This window comes from Tripterygium wilfordii, chromosome 12 (assembly GCF_013401445.1).
Source record: "Tripterygium wilfordii isolate XIE 37 chromosome 12, ASM1340144v1, whole genome shotgun sequence".
NCBI lineage: Eukaryota > Viridiplantae > Streptophyta > Magnoliopsida > Celastrales > Celastraceae > Tripterygium > Tripterygium wilfordii.
In genome coordinates, this window is record NC_052243.1 from 11304925 (window position 1) to 11325052 (window position 20128).

At 36.4% G+C, this 20128-nt stretch overlaps 1 protein-coding gene across 1 annotated transcript; it reads right to left on the reverse strand.

The window, feature by feature from the left end:
- Window positions 1-9576: 9576 nt before the first annotated feature.
- Window positions 9577-15763, reverse strand: LOC120010569 (MDIS1-interacting receptor like kinase 2-like). The gene is made up of 4 exons (XM_038861351.1): window positions 15475-15763; window positions 10305-12806; window positions 9926-10225; window positions 9577-9629 (listed from the first exon to the last, which is right to left on the reverse strand). Exons 1-4 carry the CDS (start codon window positions 15761-15763, stop codon window positions 9577-9579), a joined length of 3144 nt encoding a protein of 1047 aa, XP_038717279.1.
- Window positions 15764-20128: the final 4365 nt, after the last annotated feature.

The following is a 20128-nucleotide window of genomic DNA, read 5'->3' on the forward strand; positions in this document are numbered from 1 at the left end:
TAATTATTTACGGTTTGGAAAATGATAATTTATGCCGTTAGGACACTAGTTAAAAGATGAAAAAGGTATATTAGAATATGAAAAAAATGTATTTTAAGTTTAAAAAAAATAAGTGAGAGAGTGTTCATGACATAATGTGGTATGCTGTAGTGAATCTTTAAAAAGTGTTTTTAGGGCACACGTTATCAATACTCTTACGGGGCATTTGGTTAGTGTTTTGAGGGGAATGAGGGTAAGATTAGTATATTAATCTCTTGTTTGATTGAATTTTGGAGGGTGGAATCTCAAACTCATTCCACCCTCTATTCTCCCTTATGAAAGAATAGTCAAACTCGACAAAATAGTGAGAATGACTATTCTCCACAAGGGAGAAAGTTTTGATGTATAAAATACTCTTTGACACTTGTTATAAAATATTATTTTATTTTCTAAAAATAAAAAAGGATAATATGTTGTACTATTAATATTCTCAGATTCATACTCATTCTTTATTTTATACCAAACATGGTCATGCTCAATTCATACTCATTAACATTCACCTCGAACTCATCTCATGCTTGGTTCATAATTGTGCGAGGTGAGCATGATCATGTTTGATATAAAATAAAGAGTGAGTTATAAGTGTGAGAATTTTAATAGTATAATTTTCATATTACCCTTTTTTTCTTTTTAAAAAATAAAACAATAATTTATAACATTGATAACAGAGTTTTTTACACATCAAAACTCATTATTCGTTATGGAGAATAACCATTCTTATCATTTTAAAATGAATTTTAGATTTCATTCTCTAAAAATTAACCAAATAAGAGAATATGTTAATCCCATCCTCTAAACACCAAATGCCCCCTTAGGTTTTATGTTATTTTCAATCACAATATTCCTTTTCCATTACTTTTGAGGTGCAGTATCATCAACTTGGTCTGCGTTACAAACTTCAAAGAAAGAGATCGGATTTTGAGATTTGGTTTGTGCTTTTGTATTTGGGACAATAGATATAATGGAGCCATTAATTGGTGGCAAGACTATAAGAATATATTCTCACCAGCAGCAATCATGAACTAGAAGTTAAACATGTCAAGTACTTGCTCCCTCTCCCTCTCCCTCTCCCTCCCCCTCCCCCTCTCCTTTCCTTTTTTTTTTTATAAAGAAAATCAATTTAAATGTATTTGATTGCTTCTCTATGATCATCAACTGATATATGTCCATTAGGCGATCCAAACTGGTTAGCTTTCAACTTGGATATATAATGGGGTCAAAAGTCTCTCCTCGTTGGGTGCTAAAAGTACTTTTAGGCTACCCACTATATATGTATATATGGATAGATACATGATACATGTGTTTCATCTATTTCTTGTTGACCCAGCTAACCTCAGATACAATGGTCTAATCTAATGAGTCCAGAGACAAAAAGTCACAAAACCTCAGGTTAATTTCTTCAGTGATTCCACATTCCACTCCGCTTGTTTGTTGTTTATTTTTTTCAGTAAGAAGTAAATGGTGACTTCATGGCCATTCTTATAATTAACTAAATGGTTAATTACTCCATGCAACTTAAAATGGAGATTTGGTGGGTTATTATTAGGGCAGATTTCCAGAGAATGGTACGTGGAGAATAAGCACGCCTTCAAAATCGTTAGATGATAATTGTATGAGAATTTTGATCTCTAAAAATTGCAGAGAGGCCCAGATCCTTATTATCACTACTTAGATTCACTTTTTGCCCAGAAGATCTGCTTACTTTCTTTTGTTGTTCGGTCGGGTTGGGGTTTTGTGTTGTTGTCGTCCGTTGCTTGTAGTTGTGGAAAGATTTTCTTGCTTGTCCGTGAATTTCTATAAGATTCTTGCTTTTCCTTGTTTAATTCTCTCTCATTAATAAAGTTCTAATTTAACAAAAAAAATTAATTAATCTCGCCTAGAAGTCAACAATCATTAATTATTTTCGTCTATTTATTGATTGTCCCAGATTTCTTGCACGTGGTAGATATTTTATCCTTGAAAAATGAAAATAACGCTTGGAATCAATATACAACTCAAATAATACAAGCATATATAGGTAGAATAGCCTTCTAATCAAGAGGAGATTACACCCGAGTCATTAGTTACAGTGATAAGGATGACATATATTATCCTCATGGTTAGGGTTCGAATATCTCTTTTTCTTTGAAAAAAATATGAAGGGGAGATTGTAATAAAAATCTTTGTGCTCGTTTAGGCAAAAGAAATTACTGAAACATGATAGTTAATTAGTAAAAGATTGAAAGCACAAAAGAAAAGAAGCGAGAGAAGATAGATAATGAGTAACACAATCAAGATATATATATATATATATATATATATATATAGAATGATTAGGATTAGGGGGGTGACAATATGAGGGATGAAGACATATTGAGAGGATGTGGTGACTTGACTCTTAATTTCTCTTTTGGAATCATGGTGGCCCACGCCAGAGCATAATCTGGTTTTTAGCAATCATGAATTATTATTTTTTTCCTCAGTATCCATATCTGTAATTTCCTTATGAGTTCAGTCATTGGTTTTGGGTCTTGTGAGAGAGACTCGACTGGCTTCTTCAAGAAATCATAAGTTCCTAACCCTCTCTCACTCTCTCTTCACTATCCTTGTCCCGTCAATTTCGACCCAACTCGAAATTCATACTGTAACCTTTTTCCATCCTCTCAATTCAGAAAGAATATTTCTGGACTTTATATAAGACAAACCAATAATATTGTATTGTTTATTTGCATAGATATATGTATATGTATATACATGGAGTATATGACATCTTGCCTCCTACGATAAAGTTTTGAGTAGAACATACATAATCAGAAGGTTTTAATTAATATATTATTATTTGGGTGAAAATTTAGTTGGTCAATCATTATGTGAGCAAATCATATAGACTCGAAAAGTCTAAAATTTGATTTCCAATGAGAGCAATATTCTTGTGGTCACGCACTGAGTTTTGTTTCAATTTATTATGTCGTCAGGTGAAAAACTTCTACGCGTACGGATAAGTTTGTCTCGTGTCGTTCTCGGTTGAAATTTTCTTTTGATTAATAATATATTATAAATCTTGATACATAGTCATTATTATAAGACTGAAAATACATTATCAATATTATAAGTTCATATATTTTTATTGTATAGTATTGATCTCCCTTTCAATTCATAGTGTTGATGACATCCTTAATTATCTTCCACTTGAAAGCGATTTGTTAATTTGCTTTCACCGATTAATTGGGTTTAGGACATATTTCAGTTGTGTAAGTTATGTGCGTAAGCAGTGATGGAAGATACTTGCATTGTGACGCAATTTGGTCTAACCAAGACTAGTTTGTACAAACAACTCTCGCGTGTTTAGACTCTTGTTGCAGTATTGGACACCAAGAAACACAAAGGTCTTGACTCCTTTGGTGAGTCGTTGAATTAGCGATTGCAATGGTGGCCTTTTTTAATGGGGTATGGAGTGTCTTGTTGTCTCATTCTAATGATCCATCTCAAAAACAAAAAAACTCCAATGGAACAAATTTATTGGAGCATGAATGTGGGCATAGCATTGGCCATGTCCATATGTTTGCCCTAATAAGTGAGCTCCATAGCACACCGGAAACTCTTTTATCATACATAAAACTATTATCAATAATCATCCATAAACATGTGACATGTCACGTATAAAAGTTGATATGGCTAATTCAACAAATTCAAAAACATTTGATAAAAAAGTAGACTCTCTCACAAATATCAAAAAACAAACCCTAGGCTTGAGACCCATTTGAGAGAATATAAAAGGAGCTCAGACACATTTCAACAGATGGGAGGCTTGATAGGCGGTGACAGTGTACGAAGTTTCCATAGCGCGCACAAACATTTTACACTAAAATCAATATTGGGTCCCACCTCTTTTATATAAAATCAAAGTAACAAATTTACACCATTGTATCAATATATTTTGTTGGCTCAGTTACATCAACAAAATACATATCCTAATACATTTTATTGGCTCTAGCAAAAAATACCATCGCAATTGCTCTACCATCCAATGATCCAAATCCAATCGTGTCTCTGTACATACATGTTAAAATGAGAATATCCCACGTCCCGTGGAAGAGTACCAAATAATGAGGTTGATAAGTCAAGCCTAACCTCGAACATTTGAGAGCTCTTTTAATAAGGATAAAGTCATGCGGGCCTTTGCCCAAACTTATCTCACCTTTTTCTTCTACATCTCATTGTTAAAATATCACACACCATCGGTTGATAATCCTAACCATGTGTGGTTTATAAACTCAAGCCCACCCCTCAACAAACAACTAGGCATTTTCCTTAGTTTGGTGAGTTGGGCTTAGCCACTGTTAGGCTTGAGAGAAACAAAGCCATGCGGGCTCGGCGTATCCACGGGAATCGGACAACTCAAAGAGAATAATAAATGTTGGTTGTATGGCGGTATGGATTTACAACATGGTATCATAGCAATTAGATCTAGTTGGACATGACCTCTACTTTACTTGTTGGGTTAGACATAACCCAATCAACAAGTGTGGGAGAGTGTTAAAACATCCCACATCAGTTGGTAATCCCAATCATGTGTGGTTTATAAACCCAAGCCCACCCCTGAACAAAAAACTATGCCTTTTTGCTAGTTTGGTGAGTTAGGCTTAGTCCACTTGCTTCACTTGAACTGAACAACCCAAAGTGGAGAATATAGTTGATTGTATGGGGGTGTAGATTTGCTCTCATATTCTTATTCTTCTTCTTCTCATACCTCACAATTTCTTCGAATTATAATATAGTATCAGAGTATATGCTCGATCCTGACAAGACATCCACTTGTTTGGGTTATACCTTTTGAATATCCTTATGGATAGACCACTCACAAGGCGAGGGGTACCACAATGACAATAACCCCATAGTCCACTTTTTGAGCTTCGCATAACCGAGCCCACATGTGTGAGCAGTGTTAAAATGACAATATTCCATATCGCATAGAGAGTACCAAGTGATGTGGTTTATAAGTCAAGCCCAAAACCTCAACACTTGATAACCCTTTTAATAAAGACAAAATCGTGTGGACATTAATCTCAAAATGAACAATACCTCAAGTGGTTTGAGCTCAAATTTCTCTCACCTCTTTCTTTTTAGCTCTCATTTTCTCCTTCACATCCCTCACAATCCCTACAAAATTTGAGACGTCATTTCTTGGGATTTAAGAATACACTAATCACATGAATTAAAAATGGTTCAATCTATAACCAAGTCACGGTGCTCGAAGACTCCTCTCGGGACATCTTGTCTGGAAGGGTTGAATTGGTCAGCTTTGGACGTATCTGGCCAACGTAGCTAGGGCGGTTGGCAAGTTTTCATACTCCACTTGACATGAAACGCAGCGTTTTAATAGGGTTTCCTTATTCCTTTTTCCTTTATTCTTTCTCTCTCCCTTCTCTCATTGTATCCAACATAGAATCTCTACCAATGCCTGAAATTCGAGATATATGGGGTTCTTGCAGACACTATAAGACATTTAAATTTGTCTGCCTCAATTGTTCTTACGTGATTTTCAGGAACCCCACATGTCTCCCCCAATGTACACCCTTTTTGATTTTATATTACCGAGACTCATTAGATAAATATGTTAAGTGCGGCTGCAAATTAACCAACGAGCTAGTTGTCTTATTAATTGATTCTATTGTGCTATGAAATTAATTAGTACCCATTTAGTTTACTAATTAGCTAGTGCATGCATGAAGAATAAGATCAATGAGTATTGCACGAATATATTGCTTTAGAAATTGTTTGTAGATTCATGTCCCCCGTTGAATAATTATTTTGTGATATTGCGAGTCTGCCACATCACGTCATATGTTGATGTAGTGCATCAGAATTAACGGGACGATGTTAATTCACACATGGTTGATGTATTTTTGAAGTTTCAAATATAAATTAAATATTTTCATTCTCAACAACTCGTGTTATCACCAACTGCTCGTGAATTGACATTGTAGTATTGGTTATGATATATCACATTTGCATATAACATGATATGCTAGAATCATTGAATAATTTCTCGTGTGACGCACACATTGGTTTTTAAATATAATTGACAAATTGGTATTAAGAGTCATAAAAACTTATTAAAAAAGAATCATATAGCAAACATATTCACGTGACACTCACCGAGAAGGATGCACATATATAGACCCTTTTTTTTTTTTGTATGTTTGGATATCGCAAACGACAAGAATCAATGAATGATTTTCTGCCTATATACATGCACATATGATAATATGTTTGAGTCATTAGATAGAAATTATGATCACTTGATAAGAAATCATTAACTACAACACTTTGAGGACCATATGTTTTAACAGATATGTCAATGATAATCACTGTCCAATCCCTTTTAGAGTGTGTTTGGAACTTTAGATTGAAGGATTTGGAGGGAAGGGGAAAAAAATGAAATATATAATTTCTATCAAATTCTCTTATTTGGATAGTTTAAATAAAAATTAAAGGGATGGATTTGGAGAGAATTGAGGATAAGATTTGATTAAACTTTTATCTGACATACTTCATCCCAAAATGAGTCATTTGGAGTGGATGGATGACTAATTAAATTATTTATATGTTAAAAACATATTTTACTCTTATACATAATACTTGAAATCTTTAACATAAAAAAATAAGAATAAATTAATAAATTAAATCAATTTCATTTTCTTTTTTTTTTATCTATACAACCATTAGAGAGGTAAAACCATAAAAGTATTATTTCTTACCTTTCGTCCAAATTTCTCAATCCAAACACACTCTTAGGTTCATAAATTTTTAAAATATTCAAAATTAAACAATCTTAAATCCTAAAATCTAAAACCCTTAAACCTCTAAAACCTAACCTAAACTCTAAAACCTTAGACTCTAAATTTCAAATTGTAAATCCCAAAAACTATTAAAACTTAATTCTAAACCCTAAACCTTAAATTCCTATATTCTAAACCCTAAATCAATAATTTTGATTTCAGTCATTTGGTCATATATCTAGGACTTAAAAAAGTAGAGATATTTATATAAATGCAATAAAAACATTCTTACCAGATAATTCCCATCCAAACGGTCATATTAGATACCGTAACGGAGCCTGATAAAAAAAAAAAAAAAAGATACCGTAACGGATGGTCACTAACAGTCAAGTGACGTAGCAAGAGACGTCAGAGAGATCTAGCAACGGCACAAGTCAGGAGACTCAGGAGTTGAACGCGGGGACCATTAAAGTCCTCCGCAAAAGGCGCGAATGAAGAAACGTGTATGGTGGGGTTGGAATTCCACGTGGGATAGATTAGGGGCATATGATTACGATGTGTTAGGTGTTGTGATGGGTGTTGGGGCCCACTTCCAAGTGGAGGTGACTGGTGAAGTGCGACTGCTCTCACTAATAACTCTCATATAGACTTTTGTAGGAAATGCAATCATACTGAGCCTCTCTAGTCCCCCATGGTATCATAATTAATATATATCCTGATGTTGATTGCTGATCTCCCTTGTTCGCTTGCTACAGCCCAAGTGGAACCCAACTACACTTCGATTGGACCTGCTGGTCCACTTTTCTGTAGCCGTAGGCCCAAGTAGTAGAAATCTGTTCAAGTTTAACGTAAAGCAACCATATACCTGGCCTGGGCCCCTGGCTCATACACCTCGCCGTCATGGGCTTTACTATTATGGCCTGGGCTTTCTGTACAAGTTAAGCCTCTTGGGTTTGGCCCACCTAATGGGCTTCCTTGAAAAATTAGTTTGTCGGAGTTGCACGTACAACAGGAGCAGAACAAATGGAGAAGAGAGAATCTCAGGTCATAGAGACAAACAAAACACAGCCATGAAGCCGGAGACGGTGACTCTGGTTCCGGTGAACCTTGTCGGGATTGTGGAGTGAGCAATCGTTGCGTCCTGGAGTCTACAAGGAGGTGGGTGTGGCGCTGGACGCGAGCCCAACGAGACTTGGGCCCCTGACCTTGTTCAGGTCCATCATACAGGCCTCTTGCGGCTTACTGTTAGTGCATTGTTCAGTGATCTGTCTATAAGTTCTCATTGAAGTGTATGCTAAAAGAAATTAACAAGCTTATTTCCTTTCGATAGTATTATGTTCAGTTTGTTATTGTTCTGGGTGTGAAACTCAATCTGTTGTAAAACGGGAGTGATTCCCTCCTCCGGAAGTGATTTCCAACTTGCCTGTGTACTGGGTCTTTATCATATTGAATCGTGGAGGTTATCTCTATTAGTTTTTGGGTTTCCAGTTGATTGTTGTGGATTTATCCTACTGCTTGCATCATGCACCCACCATTTTGGTGTTCAATATGTATCTTTGTTTTCTAAAACTGTCCACTTCCCTATTTCCAGGAAACCTTGCTCACGGTAAAAAATGAAGGAGATGACTGGAAGTGGCATTTTCGCAGCCAATGGTGAAAAATGATGCATCCGAATCCGGTTGAAAGGTAGCTTTCTGATGCTAAATTTAGGGAATTCAGTGGACATGATATCTTTGCACCAACTCCTGAAATTTTACCACGACCAGCAGCTTTACTTGCTGTGGCATTGAAAGAAAGCATCCAAATTAGATATTTAATGTAGTATTCTGTTTTCATGTTGTTGCTCTGAACTTCCATGATCTGTTTCAGAGTTTTTGTAAACTGGATGTTTGGATATCGCCTTTGCAAGTTTATTTTATTCCCAGGTCTGATTTGTGTTTTTCCCTCTCCTTATGGATAGTTGGGGACGTGGGAGTTGATCGAACCCCTAACCTTTGACCAAAGAAGTGATTCTCTGTCAAATGCTTCTCCGAATGCCAAAGATTTTGGCTCTCTCCCCTCACAATGGAGGCACTAAATGAGGATGATTACTGGGTTCAGTTCCAAAACGTTTCATACCGGAGTCCTCCAGGGCCCGGACGAACTTTTAAAAATGGGTCATTTGAGAAAAAATTTAATGTCCCATATTATTTAAAAATATGAATATTATAATATTTTAAAATGTAAAATCACTAATTATGTTGGTGTAATCAACTTTTTTCGGGCAATCACTTTCAATAGATAATATAACCAACTCATTTAGCATTTCTTATGACTACTATAATATTAATAGTCCAATATTTTTTCTAAAATATGGGCCTAGGGTTTTGGGGGTCTTGGTGACCGGCCGTCTCACCCGCCCCAAGGACGACATCCCTGGTTTCATTATATATATGGATGTTCTCGGCACTGCAGGGGTTGCATCCATTTTTCTGGTTCGACATTTTTTACCCACTTCAGTGTATTGTCTATAGGGTGCATGGAAATTGTTTACGGAGGAACTTGGTACTGCAAGGAAGAGCTCCAAAAAACAGGTTAGCTAAACCTATAGCAGTGCGTGACGAAGGTTAATTCACATTGAACTGACGATGAAATTGTGTTGGCTACTGATGACTGATATTATCTATCTTAACCGCTAGATGTAGAATTATCAAGAAATTCCGTTAAGAACTCTAAATTATCATGATTTTCCTTCTACACAGGTCCTTTAAGAAACTTAGAAGCTCCGTTACTACTGTCAAATATTGTCAAATAGTAGGGCTTCTCTTGATGTTGAAGGAAGAGAAAGCACTTGAACAGACACAATAAAAAAGATACTATGAAGAAGTGTAGAGAGTTGGTTCCATCATTCAATCTGTCGTATTACTCTATACCAACATCATTACAGAAACATAAGCTTGGTCAACTTACAACCACACACATTATAATAAACTTGGTCAATGTTAAATAGTAACTTTGACCAAGAACAAAATATAATGCAACCAGCCACCATAACACAGGAAGGGCCTTACAGGTCCTAAAAACTTATAACAAGCGACGCCCAATAACAAGAAATGTTCATGATTGGTATAATCTCTTTCTTTTACCTATTGATGAGGACAAAAATAGCTTGGAAATCATACCCATTGTTGGCCTAGATTGTGAATTAGGATTCAAGCATTGAGTTGCTATTTTCACCACATTTATTAGTTCACGCACAACATTACGTGAAGGAGGTGGAAGGCGTTGGTCCAAAATATCTTCTGTCAGCGTGTTCTCCTCAGTCCAAGTGGAGGATATAGAAGAGATGATGTCACCGGGATGCTCTCCTTTGATCACTTCCAGTGCTATTACCCCAAAGCTATACACATCACATTTCTCGGTTACCTTCATCGTGTAAGCAAGTTCTGCATAAAAATGTAAATAAATTCAACAAATTTTCGATTGTTTGAAGTAATAGAACAATGGAATATGTTACCTGCGTACCTGGAGCAACATATCCATATGTGCCAGCAAATGCGGTCCAATTAGATGAGTCAGGTTTAAGAAGCTTAGCGATACCAAAGTCTGATATATGAGCCACATAGTTGGAATCCAACAAAATATTGTTGCTTGAAATGTCTCGATGGACAATTGGAGGAAAGCAATCGTGATGCATGTAAGAGAGGGCATGGGCAATACATTTAACAATCTCCACTCTCTTATTCCAATCTAATTCTTTAGCCGCTGCTCCTTTGCTCAGGATTGAGGTCAAGCTGCCCCTTTCAAGGTATTCATAGACTAGAAATGAGTATCGAGCACTCGAACAGAACCCATGAAGCTTCACAATGTTTCGATGTCGTATCTCCAATAACATCCTTATCTCATTCAAGAACTCCTTTTGGGATGTATAATGACTGTCACACGACGAATGAAGTTTCTTCACAGCCACAATGCCAGCTGATGGCAACTCTGCTTTGTAGACGCTTCCAAATCCACCCTTTCCAATGCAATGTGAGGCATCAAAATCCTTGGTTGCTCTGATGATTTCTTCGTGCATAATCTTTCCATCAAATGTTGATATGGAAAAGACACTTTTATTAGGCATGCTACTTTTTTCAGCTTGAGGATCTCCCTTTCTTTTTCCTCTGATGAAGAAAATTCCACAAAGAGCAAGTAGAAATAAAAGTACTCCTAAAAGAGGGAAGAATATGATTAAGAACATGACTTTTTTGCTCTTCTTCGTGTTGTCTAGTTTGCATGGTTTTAGTCCTTGGACATCACCACACAATCCTTTGTTTCCCTGCAGTGCTTCAAAGCCAGCATCTCGAAATGCTCTGCTGTCTGGTATAGGACCTTCCAACTCATTATAGGATATGTCAACGTAGGACAAGCCATGCATATTATTGAAGCTGTAAGGAATGCCTCCAGAGAGATTATTATGGGAAAGATTAAGCTTCTCAATGCTTTCCAAAGAGTTTATTTCAGACGGTATATTACCGATAAGCAAGTTATTCCTTAGGTCCAGTTGGGAAAGGTGAACTAACTTCAACAACTGAACTGGAATTATCTGGTTGAATTGATTATTGCTCAAATTTAAGTAGTTTAGCTTCGTGAGATTCCCGAGTTGATTTGGTATTGAATGGCTCAATCTATTTGAAGACAGGTCTAGATACTCAAGGTTAGTGAATGATCCAAATTCTGGAAGTACGCTACCAGAGAGTAGATTTCCATTCAAACACAGTTTGAATAAGGAAGTCAACCTTCCGAGTTCCCTTGGAATCTCCCCAACTATATGATTGGAAGAAAAATCAAGTTCATGCAGATGATTGATGTTTTCAATATCAGGTGGTATGCTTCCAGTAATATTGTTTCTAGAAATTCGTAGGGTGACTAATTTTGGACATCTTCCCCATTTAGATGAGATCTCACCATGAAACTTATTGTCACTAATATTAATAAACGTTAGATTTGGGTGGACTCCAAAGGCTTCTGATACATTTCCAACTAGTTGATTTCCTTCCAAGCGCAATCGAACCAAACTTGTGCAGTTTCTCAAGCTTTTGGGTATAGGACCTGTGAAATTGTTGTCAGCTGCAGAGAAGAGTTGAAGTATTCTGCTATGAAAAATCTTTTCTAACAGGTAACCAGTGAACTGGTTACTATCTAATGCCAGCTTAGTCAACTTTGTGAGATTTTCTATTTCTTGAGGAATGAAACCAGAAAGTTTGTTGTCACAGAGAAAAAGAATTTCCAAGTCTTTTAAATTGGCAAGGGAAGCTGGAAGAGAACCATTGAGTTGATTATGGCCCAACTGTAGATCATAAAGTGATTTTAGATTTCCTATCTCTGGTGGAATGGAGCCATTCAACTGATTTTCAAATAGATGCAGAACCTCAAGATGAGTAAGCAAGCCAATCTGAGGTGAGATATTTCCAGAAAAATGATTACTCGACAAGTCGAGATATATGAGCTTTGTTAGCTGACTGATTTGGGGTGAAATGGAACCACTAAGGCCATTGATGCTTAGATCAACGTATGCAAGATTAGTGAAGGATTTAAATGAAAATTCATCGAGTGTGCCTTCATTACCTGAATTTGAGAGATTGAGTCTATTGATACTTCCATCTTCGCAAGAAATTCCAAACCAAGTGCATGGTTGGGAGACAGTGGAATTTTTAGGAAGGAGAGACCATGAAGCTAATTTAGATTGGGTTTGATTAGGAAGGCTGGCTTTCCATTTGAGAAGAGCATTGGCTTCATCAATAGAGTCAGAAGCAACATTGAGTGAGTTATGCAGCATAACAATGAGGACAAAGAGGGAGAGTGACTTCTCCAAACACAAATTTTCCTTTCTCCCCATTTTTTGCAGTGTAATGCAAAGCCATGGGTTGAAACCCCATTTTATAGTGCCATGAGTTTCACACCCCATTATTATCAGAGATTTCATAGAGGGTCCCCTACTTGTCCTTTCATATCTCTCGAGTGTCAAGTCGTTGGTCCTATTCCCTGAATTTTCCACTCTGAATTATAATTACGTACTGTATAGATGGAAGTGATTTTTGGGCAAGTTTCGTCAAGATCGACTTCTAAATTATTTAAATCGTTGGTCCTATTCCCTACTTATCTTTTCTTGTCCCTTAATTATAATTAAGTGTTGAACAGAAGAAAGAGATGTTTAAGAAAGCGAGGCATGGGTTTTTAACGCACAATGAAAACTGACAAATGTATGATCGTCGTCAATACCTCCAAAACAAATAAACTCAAAGAACTAGAGAACAATTCTCGTTGGTATTATGCCATTAAAATTCAAGTGTATTCGGAATTACAACTTAAAGGAGTATTTATACTAGAAAAGAAATCATAAACCTATTAGAATACTAGAAAATAAACTCTAAACCAATTAGAAAAATAAACAAAGGAAACCGAATTAAATAAGGAAAATTACGTGCAGTAAAATAGAAGTGCTGTGTAGACCATTTAAACGTGACAATTTTGTGTAGGGCACAAAATTCCCTTCTCAAAAACATATTATGGGCCCCATAACTCTTTTCGGATTGAAAGTTATGAGCTCTTCAAGCTCTATCGTTAAAACCCTTGTTTTCAATCCCAAAATTCATAGAATGCAACTGCAATTTCTTCTACATCAGTTTTCAATGGTCGTTCTTGAATTCTGCTTTTAAGTGAATTCAAGATGAATTAATGAAAGCAGGTGGTATTATTTTCAGCCTCTTCAATTCCATCTCTCAACGTCTTTAATGGCCTTTGTCCCCCCTTTTTTAAAATTGTGTTTATATTTTATAAATTTCCACTTGTGTAAAGAGCACTTAATTTGTAGGCATGTGGGTGGTTCAGACAAGGTCGCATGATGCATGCATGTAGTGAGGATAAAAGGTTCTGTAGATCATTAATTCAAAGAAAAATAATACTATTAACCTTATCAGCGAGGTCTTTGACGCATTAACTATCTCTGGACATTATTGGCCGTTTTCGTTGGCTTGACTTGACTGGTATTGTTCTAAGAACGAGCAGACTTTCATTATTGTCTATTGATTGAATTGAAAAGTGTATTCTATTTATATAGCTTTTGTTCGTGTTATTTAGCTTAATGGTAAGTATGTTTGCGAATAGCAAACTGATAACCTAGGTTTATTTTTTGGTCATTGGGCACTTCCCTTAGCCTCAAATATTATTCAACTGTAACTAAGTGATCGGTCCATAACATTTTTTTGACTCATATTTTTAAAAATGGATTAATTTAACTAAGTGGTCGGTCCAAGTGTTTGATTAAAAGTGCGGCCTAACTAAAATTGTTTATGTAGATTTATGAGTTGTTTATCAATGTAATATTATTTTAGAACTAATCCACCCCAGCATTAAAGGGGAAAAAAAAGAAGAGTGGTAGTGAGATGGATGTTAATATGAAGCTCATGCGAAATGGATTTTTTTATGTGGGCAGAGATGGAGTTGAAAACTTTAAAGGCTTTGATGGAGTTCTATGTGGATGTAACTACAATACATCCGATGTAGCCCCTCTTGCGTTTCGGGATCTAAAAGATATTTATTTTTTTAAAAAAATTATAAATATATAATATTCGATCTAACGAATTCAACAATATATTTTTTGTTATAAATAAGAGTCAAATTCATTGTAATCGAAAAATAAAATGTTTTGAGTTTATATCTGATGATCTAGAATTGTTATGTATTTTTTATGTTGAATTTATTTTTTGTTTTGAACAAAAAAAATATAATATGTTGGATTCGTTAGGATAATTATTTCACATTTTTTATTCGTTAGGATTCGTTGCTGTACCCGCTGGCTCTACGTAAAGTAGACAACGCAGGTCCAGCCCATACAAAATAAAGCCCAGCTGCGTTAGGCCCAATTAAGTAGTATTTTATTTATTTGAAATGTGTTCGTCCCTCTCAACGGACACGTGCTATGACAGTCTGTCTCAGTGTACTAATTGTCAGTTCCTTGTTTTATATCCGTTATGTATTGTTGTATATAGTTGAAGCATGTAATCGGTTCTCCTCCATGAAAATAAACTCACCAAGTTTCTTTACTAGAAGGATTGATGTTAATTACTTAATTGGTATAGGTCATGTTGGGCAAATTTGAAGAGGAACAGTTTTCAAAGCGTTGCTTCGTAATTGAAATTCATTGTTTTTCAAGTGAAATCCATTATTTTTTATCGTATGAATTTCATTGTTGTATAACAATATTAGAATATCGTTAAGATTATTGGAATATGAAAATACGTGTGATAACACACTAGTTAATCTACTTTAAGAAACAATTGCACAATAACAAATAAGAACCAAGCACCACAATTTTAAGAGAAAAATCCAAATGAAAAAAAAAATCTTGAGTCTATGCAACGATCAACATTTGAAGCAATCCACTCCAATGAATAAAGATTACAAAATTTATTTATTATGTTTTCTTTGTTATTTAGAATGCATTATATACAGACACAGAATAGCAATTTTGTCAGAATGGTTGTTTTTTGTTTTTTAAATTTTAATTCATTATGTTGCATGGTTCAGTTTGGCTCTATTTGATTATGAAACTCCTTTTTTTTTTCTGTTGCAGAAATTGTCATTCAGTATATTATAGAGCTAAAGAATCCACGCTGCCTTCACTATTTTGATTTCTGAGTTTAGTGGGCACTATGAACAGCTCTCATTGCAGAAATTTTGCAGCCAAGTCGTTGAAAAATGTCTGAAGCATTTTGCAGACAGCAGATCACTAATTGTTCATGAATTGCTCTCTGTTTCTTGCTTTTAACAGTTATTGCAACATCCATGTTTATTTTATTTCCCAAGCCTGATTTATCTTTTTCCCTTTCCTTTTTGATATTTGGAAGAGGTGGGAGTTGAACTCTTCTTAATCTTTGACCAGAGAAGTTTGGTCTGTTTTGCATGGCACTTGCTAAGGAGAGGCCAAAGTGATTCTCCATCAAATGCTTCTTTGAATGCCAAAGATTTTGGCACCTTCCCTTCACAAAGGAGGCCCCGATTGACGATTACTAATGGGTTCAATTCCAAAACGTTTCATTATCTATGGATGTTCTCGGCATTACAAGGGTAAGTTTTAATATGGCATCCACTTTTCTACTTTGACAATTTTTACCCACTTCAGTGTGATTATGTTTTTATAGGGTGCATGGAAATGTTTTACCAAGGAACCTGGTACTGCAAGGAAGAGCACCAAAACCGGGTTAGCTAAAGCCAGCCTAGCAGTGCGTGACGAAAGAGAATTCACATTGAACTGTTGATGAAAGTGTTGGCTTCTGATGACTGATATTGTCCATCTTTAACCGCTAGATGTAGAATTTGTCACACCACAGAACCCAAAACTTGTCTTGATCTGATCTTGAGACAGAGAAATGAGAAGCTGCAATCAAACACAAATCAGTACACAAGCAGCTTCACTCCTTCAACAGCACAGATCCGAACACAATATAGTTTCAATCTTCGTACATCAGACAAAGACATAAGAAGAAGAGAAAAAACAAATCAAAAACAAGCTTTTTTTCTTTTTTGTTCATACGACTTCCAGTACAACAACCAGATCAAGACAAAACTAGATATATATTCCTAGTCGCTTACCTGGCAACACAACTTACAAAGGATAAAAAAAAATAATTAAAACAAATGACATGGCAGTCAACTTAGTAATACAAAATAACTCTTGGTCAGACAAAGACCAAGCCAAACACAGTAAAGAGTAAAGCTTAAGTCTCAGAACCAACAAACTCCTCCTTGAGACTAAGCTTGGACATGCCCATTAAACTCCTCAGAAATTCAAACTGACCCTTAGGCAAAGCTTTTGTAAATATATCAGCAATTTGTTCCTCAGACTTGCAATGCACCATCTGAATAGAACCAAGTTCCTGAGCTTCTCTGACAGCATGAAACTTGACATTCATGTGCTTAGTCTTGCCAAACTGAACTGGATTATCAGCTATAGCAATGGCTGATTTACTATCACACCAACACACAGTAGCTTCATCTTGAACATGCCCCAAGTCTGACAGAAGCTTCCTTAACCACATATTATGATTTGAAGCAGCAGCAGCAGCTATATACTCAGCTTCTGCTGTTGATTGTGCTGTGATCTCTTGCTTCTTGGAGTTCCATGAAACAGCACCTGAACCATATGAAAAAATAAAACCAGTTGTGCTTTTAAAATCAGTAGCACTCCCAGCATAGTCACTATCAACATAACCTTCAAGAACACCACCAACTCCTCTCAGAAAATAGATTCCAAGATCTACAGTGCCTCTAAGATATCTCAATACCCTTTTGGCAGCTCCATGGTGAACTTGACTTGGAGAATTCATGAACCTTGACAACAAACTAGCAGCATACATCAAATCAGGCCTAGTAGCTGTCAAGTACAACAAACTCCCAACTAAACTCCTATATGCCTTAGCATCAGTTTTGGCATCTTTATCATTCAAAGACAATTTACTTGTCAAAGAAAGTGGAGTAGCAACTGGCTTGCTCTTCTCCATATTGAACTTCTTTAAAATGTTCAAGGCATATCTCCTTTGTGAAAGGAAAACACCTGAACTGTTTTGATGTACTTCCATCCCAAGAAAATACTTCATTCCACCTAGGTCTGACATCTCAAATTCATCCTTCATTTGAGCTTTAAAGACCTCCACAGACTTTGGATTACTCCCAGTCACCAGAAAATCATCTACATATAAGGACACAATCAAGTGATCCTCACCATTCTTCACATACAACGTAGCTTCATTTTTACTTCTACTGAAACCTTGATCAAGCAGAAAAGAATCAATTCTGCTATACCAGGCTCTAGGAGCCTGTTTTAGGCCATAAAGAGCCTTATTGAGCTTGAGAACTTTCCCTTCACTTTCAGCTGCAATATACCCTTCAGGCTGATCAATATATATATCTTCCTTCAGAATTCCATTCAAAAAAGCAGACTTAACATCTAAATGAAAAATTTTCCAACCATGATAAGCTGCTAGGGCAATGAGAAGTCTCACAGTGTCATGTCTAGCAACCGGAGCAAATGTATCTGAATAATCCACCCCTGGTTGTTGTGCATAACCTTTCACAACTAGTCTGGCTTTGTGTTTAAACACTGAGCCATCTGGATTTAGTTTTGTTTTAAATATCCACTTGACACCAATAACATTTCTGTCACTAGGTCTAGGAGTGAGATTCCAAGTAGAATTTTTTTCAATCATCTCCAACTCCTCCTTCATAGCAAGCCTCCACTCTTCATGCTTTTCAGCTTCAGCATAGCTAGAAGGTTCTAGCATAACAGCATTACACTGCTCATATATCTCTGCCAAAGACTTCATCTTCTTGGAAGAGGATTCATCCTCATCAGCATCATCAACCTGAGATTTAGCTACTGGATCACTGCTGCTGTTTGTGTCTGGCAGCTGCTGTAACCCTGAATTCTTCACAATATTTTGACTCTCCCAATCCCAGTAGGCTGTTTCATCCACAATTACATCCCTGCTTACTGTGATTTTCTCAGTTTGCAGATTGTAGATCCTATAACCCTTGGATTTTGATGCATAACCCAAGAAAATTCCCAAATATGATTTTTGATCCAACTTGCTCCTTTTAACAGAAGGAACATGAGAGTAGCAGATAGATCCAAAGACCTTTAAGTGCTTAGCTGAGGGTTTAATCCCTAACCAAGCTTCAATAGGTGTCATCTCCTTCACAGACCTTGTAGGAAGTCTGTTTAGAAGATACACAGCAGTATACACTGCTTCTGCCCAAAAATTCTTTGTCACCTTCTTTTCAGCAAGCATACACCTTGCCATTTCCATCACGGTCCTATTCTTCCTCTCAGACACTCCATTCTGTTGAGGTGAATAACTCACTGTCAATTGGTGAGCTATACCCATGTCTTCACAGAATTTATCAAACTCATTTGATGTATACTCCTTCCCATTATCAGATCTAATACTCTTAATTCTCATCCCACTTTGAGCTTCAACCATACTCCTAAACTTCTTGAACACAGAGAACACTTGAGATTTACTTGAGAGAAAGTAAACCCAAGTCATTCTTGTAAAATCATCAATAAACAGAACAAAATACTTGTTCTGACTCAAAGAAGGAATAGACATTGGACCACACACATCAGTGTGGATCAGCTGCAATTTCTCACTAGCTCTCCATGAAGAACTTGCTGGAAATGACTGTCTATGTTGCTTCCCAAACTGACATGCACCACAGACCTCATCACTGATATGAGAAACTGACATATCCCTGATCATCTTCTGATCACAAGCTAACTTCAAAGACTTCAAATTAAAATGTCCATACCTGCTATGCCATAGCAAAGACTCATCTCCCTGCATGGCATAAGCACCATGGCTAACAGAATTTGTAATTAAAGGAAAAGAATTTTCAACCATCTTCACCTTAGCAACCTCACAACCAGTAGGAGCAGTAATAGTGCAACTAAAATCATCAAAAAACAAAGAATATCCCTTCTTCATCATTTGTGCAACAGAGAGCAAATTTTTGTTCAATTGAGGTACTAACAACACATCTGAAACAAATTTAGTACCTTGCTTAGTACTCAAAGCCACAGAACCCTTGCCTTCAGCTTGCACCACATCACCATTACCCAACAACACCTTTGTTCTGACATTTTTATCCAGAGAAGAAAACATGTTAATGTCCTTGGCCATATGACTGGTACAACCACTGTCAATGAGCCAAGAACCCTCAACAGTAGTATGTGAACTACTCACTACCATAAACAAGTGATCCTGCCCTGCTTGCTTTTGAACATTTGAGAAATGTGCCTCATGTGAAACACCAGAACCTCCAGAACCACCATATTGCCCTTGATTCTGTTTGTCTCTACAATACTTCTCGATATGCCCCAATTTCTTACAAAACCTGCATTGAGGCCTCCCATACTTCTGCCAACAAGATTTCTCTGCATGATTGGTCTTGTTACAGTGAGGACAAGGTGGAAATCTACCCTGACCTGACTTGGACTGCTCACTAGTACTAGAATCTTCCTTAGACTTCCCCTTTCCACTTTTGTCAAACAATTTTTTCTTGCCATCTTTCAAACCAGAGGATTGCTTCCCTTTGTGTTTCATATGAAATGCACCCTCTGAGGCCTCTTCAGTTTTCCTGGAAAATCTCAACTCCTGAGCTTGTAGTTTACTACACAACTCTGAAATAGACATCTTGCTCAAATCACAAGATTCTTCAATAGCAGAAACTTTTGCCTCAAACCTATCAGGCAAACTAATTAGTATTTTCTCAACTACCCTGTAGTCTGAGATAGCCTCTCCATATAA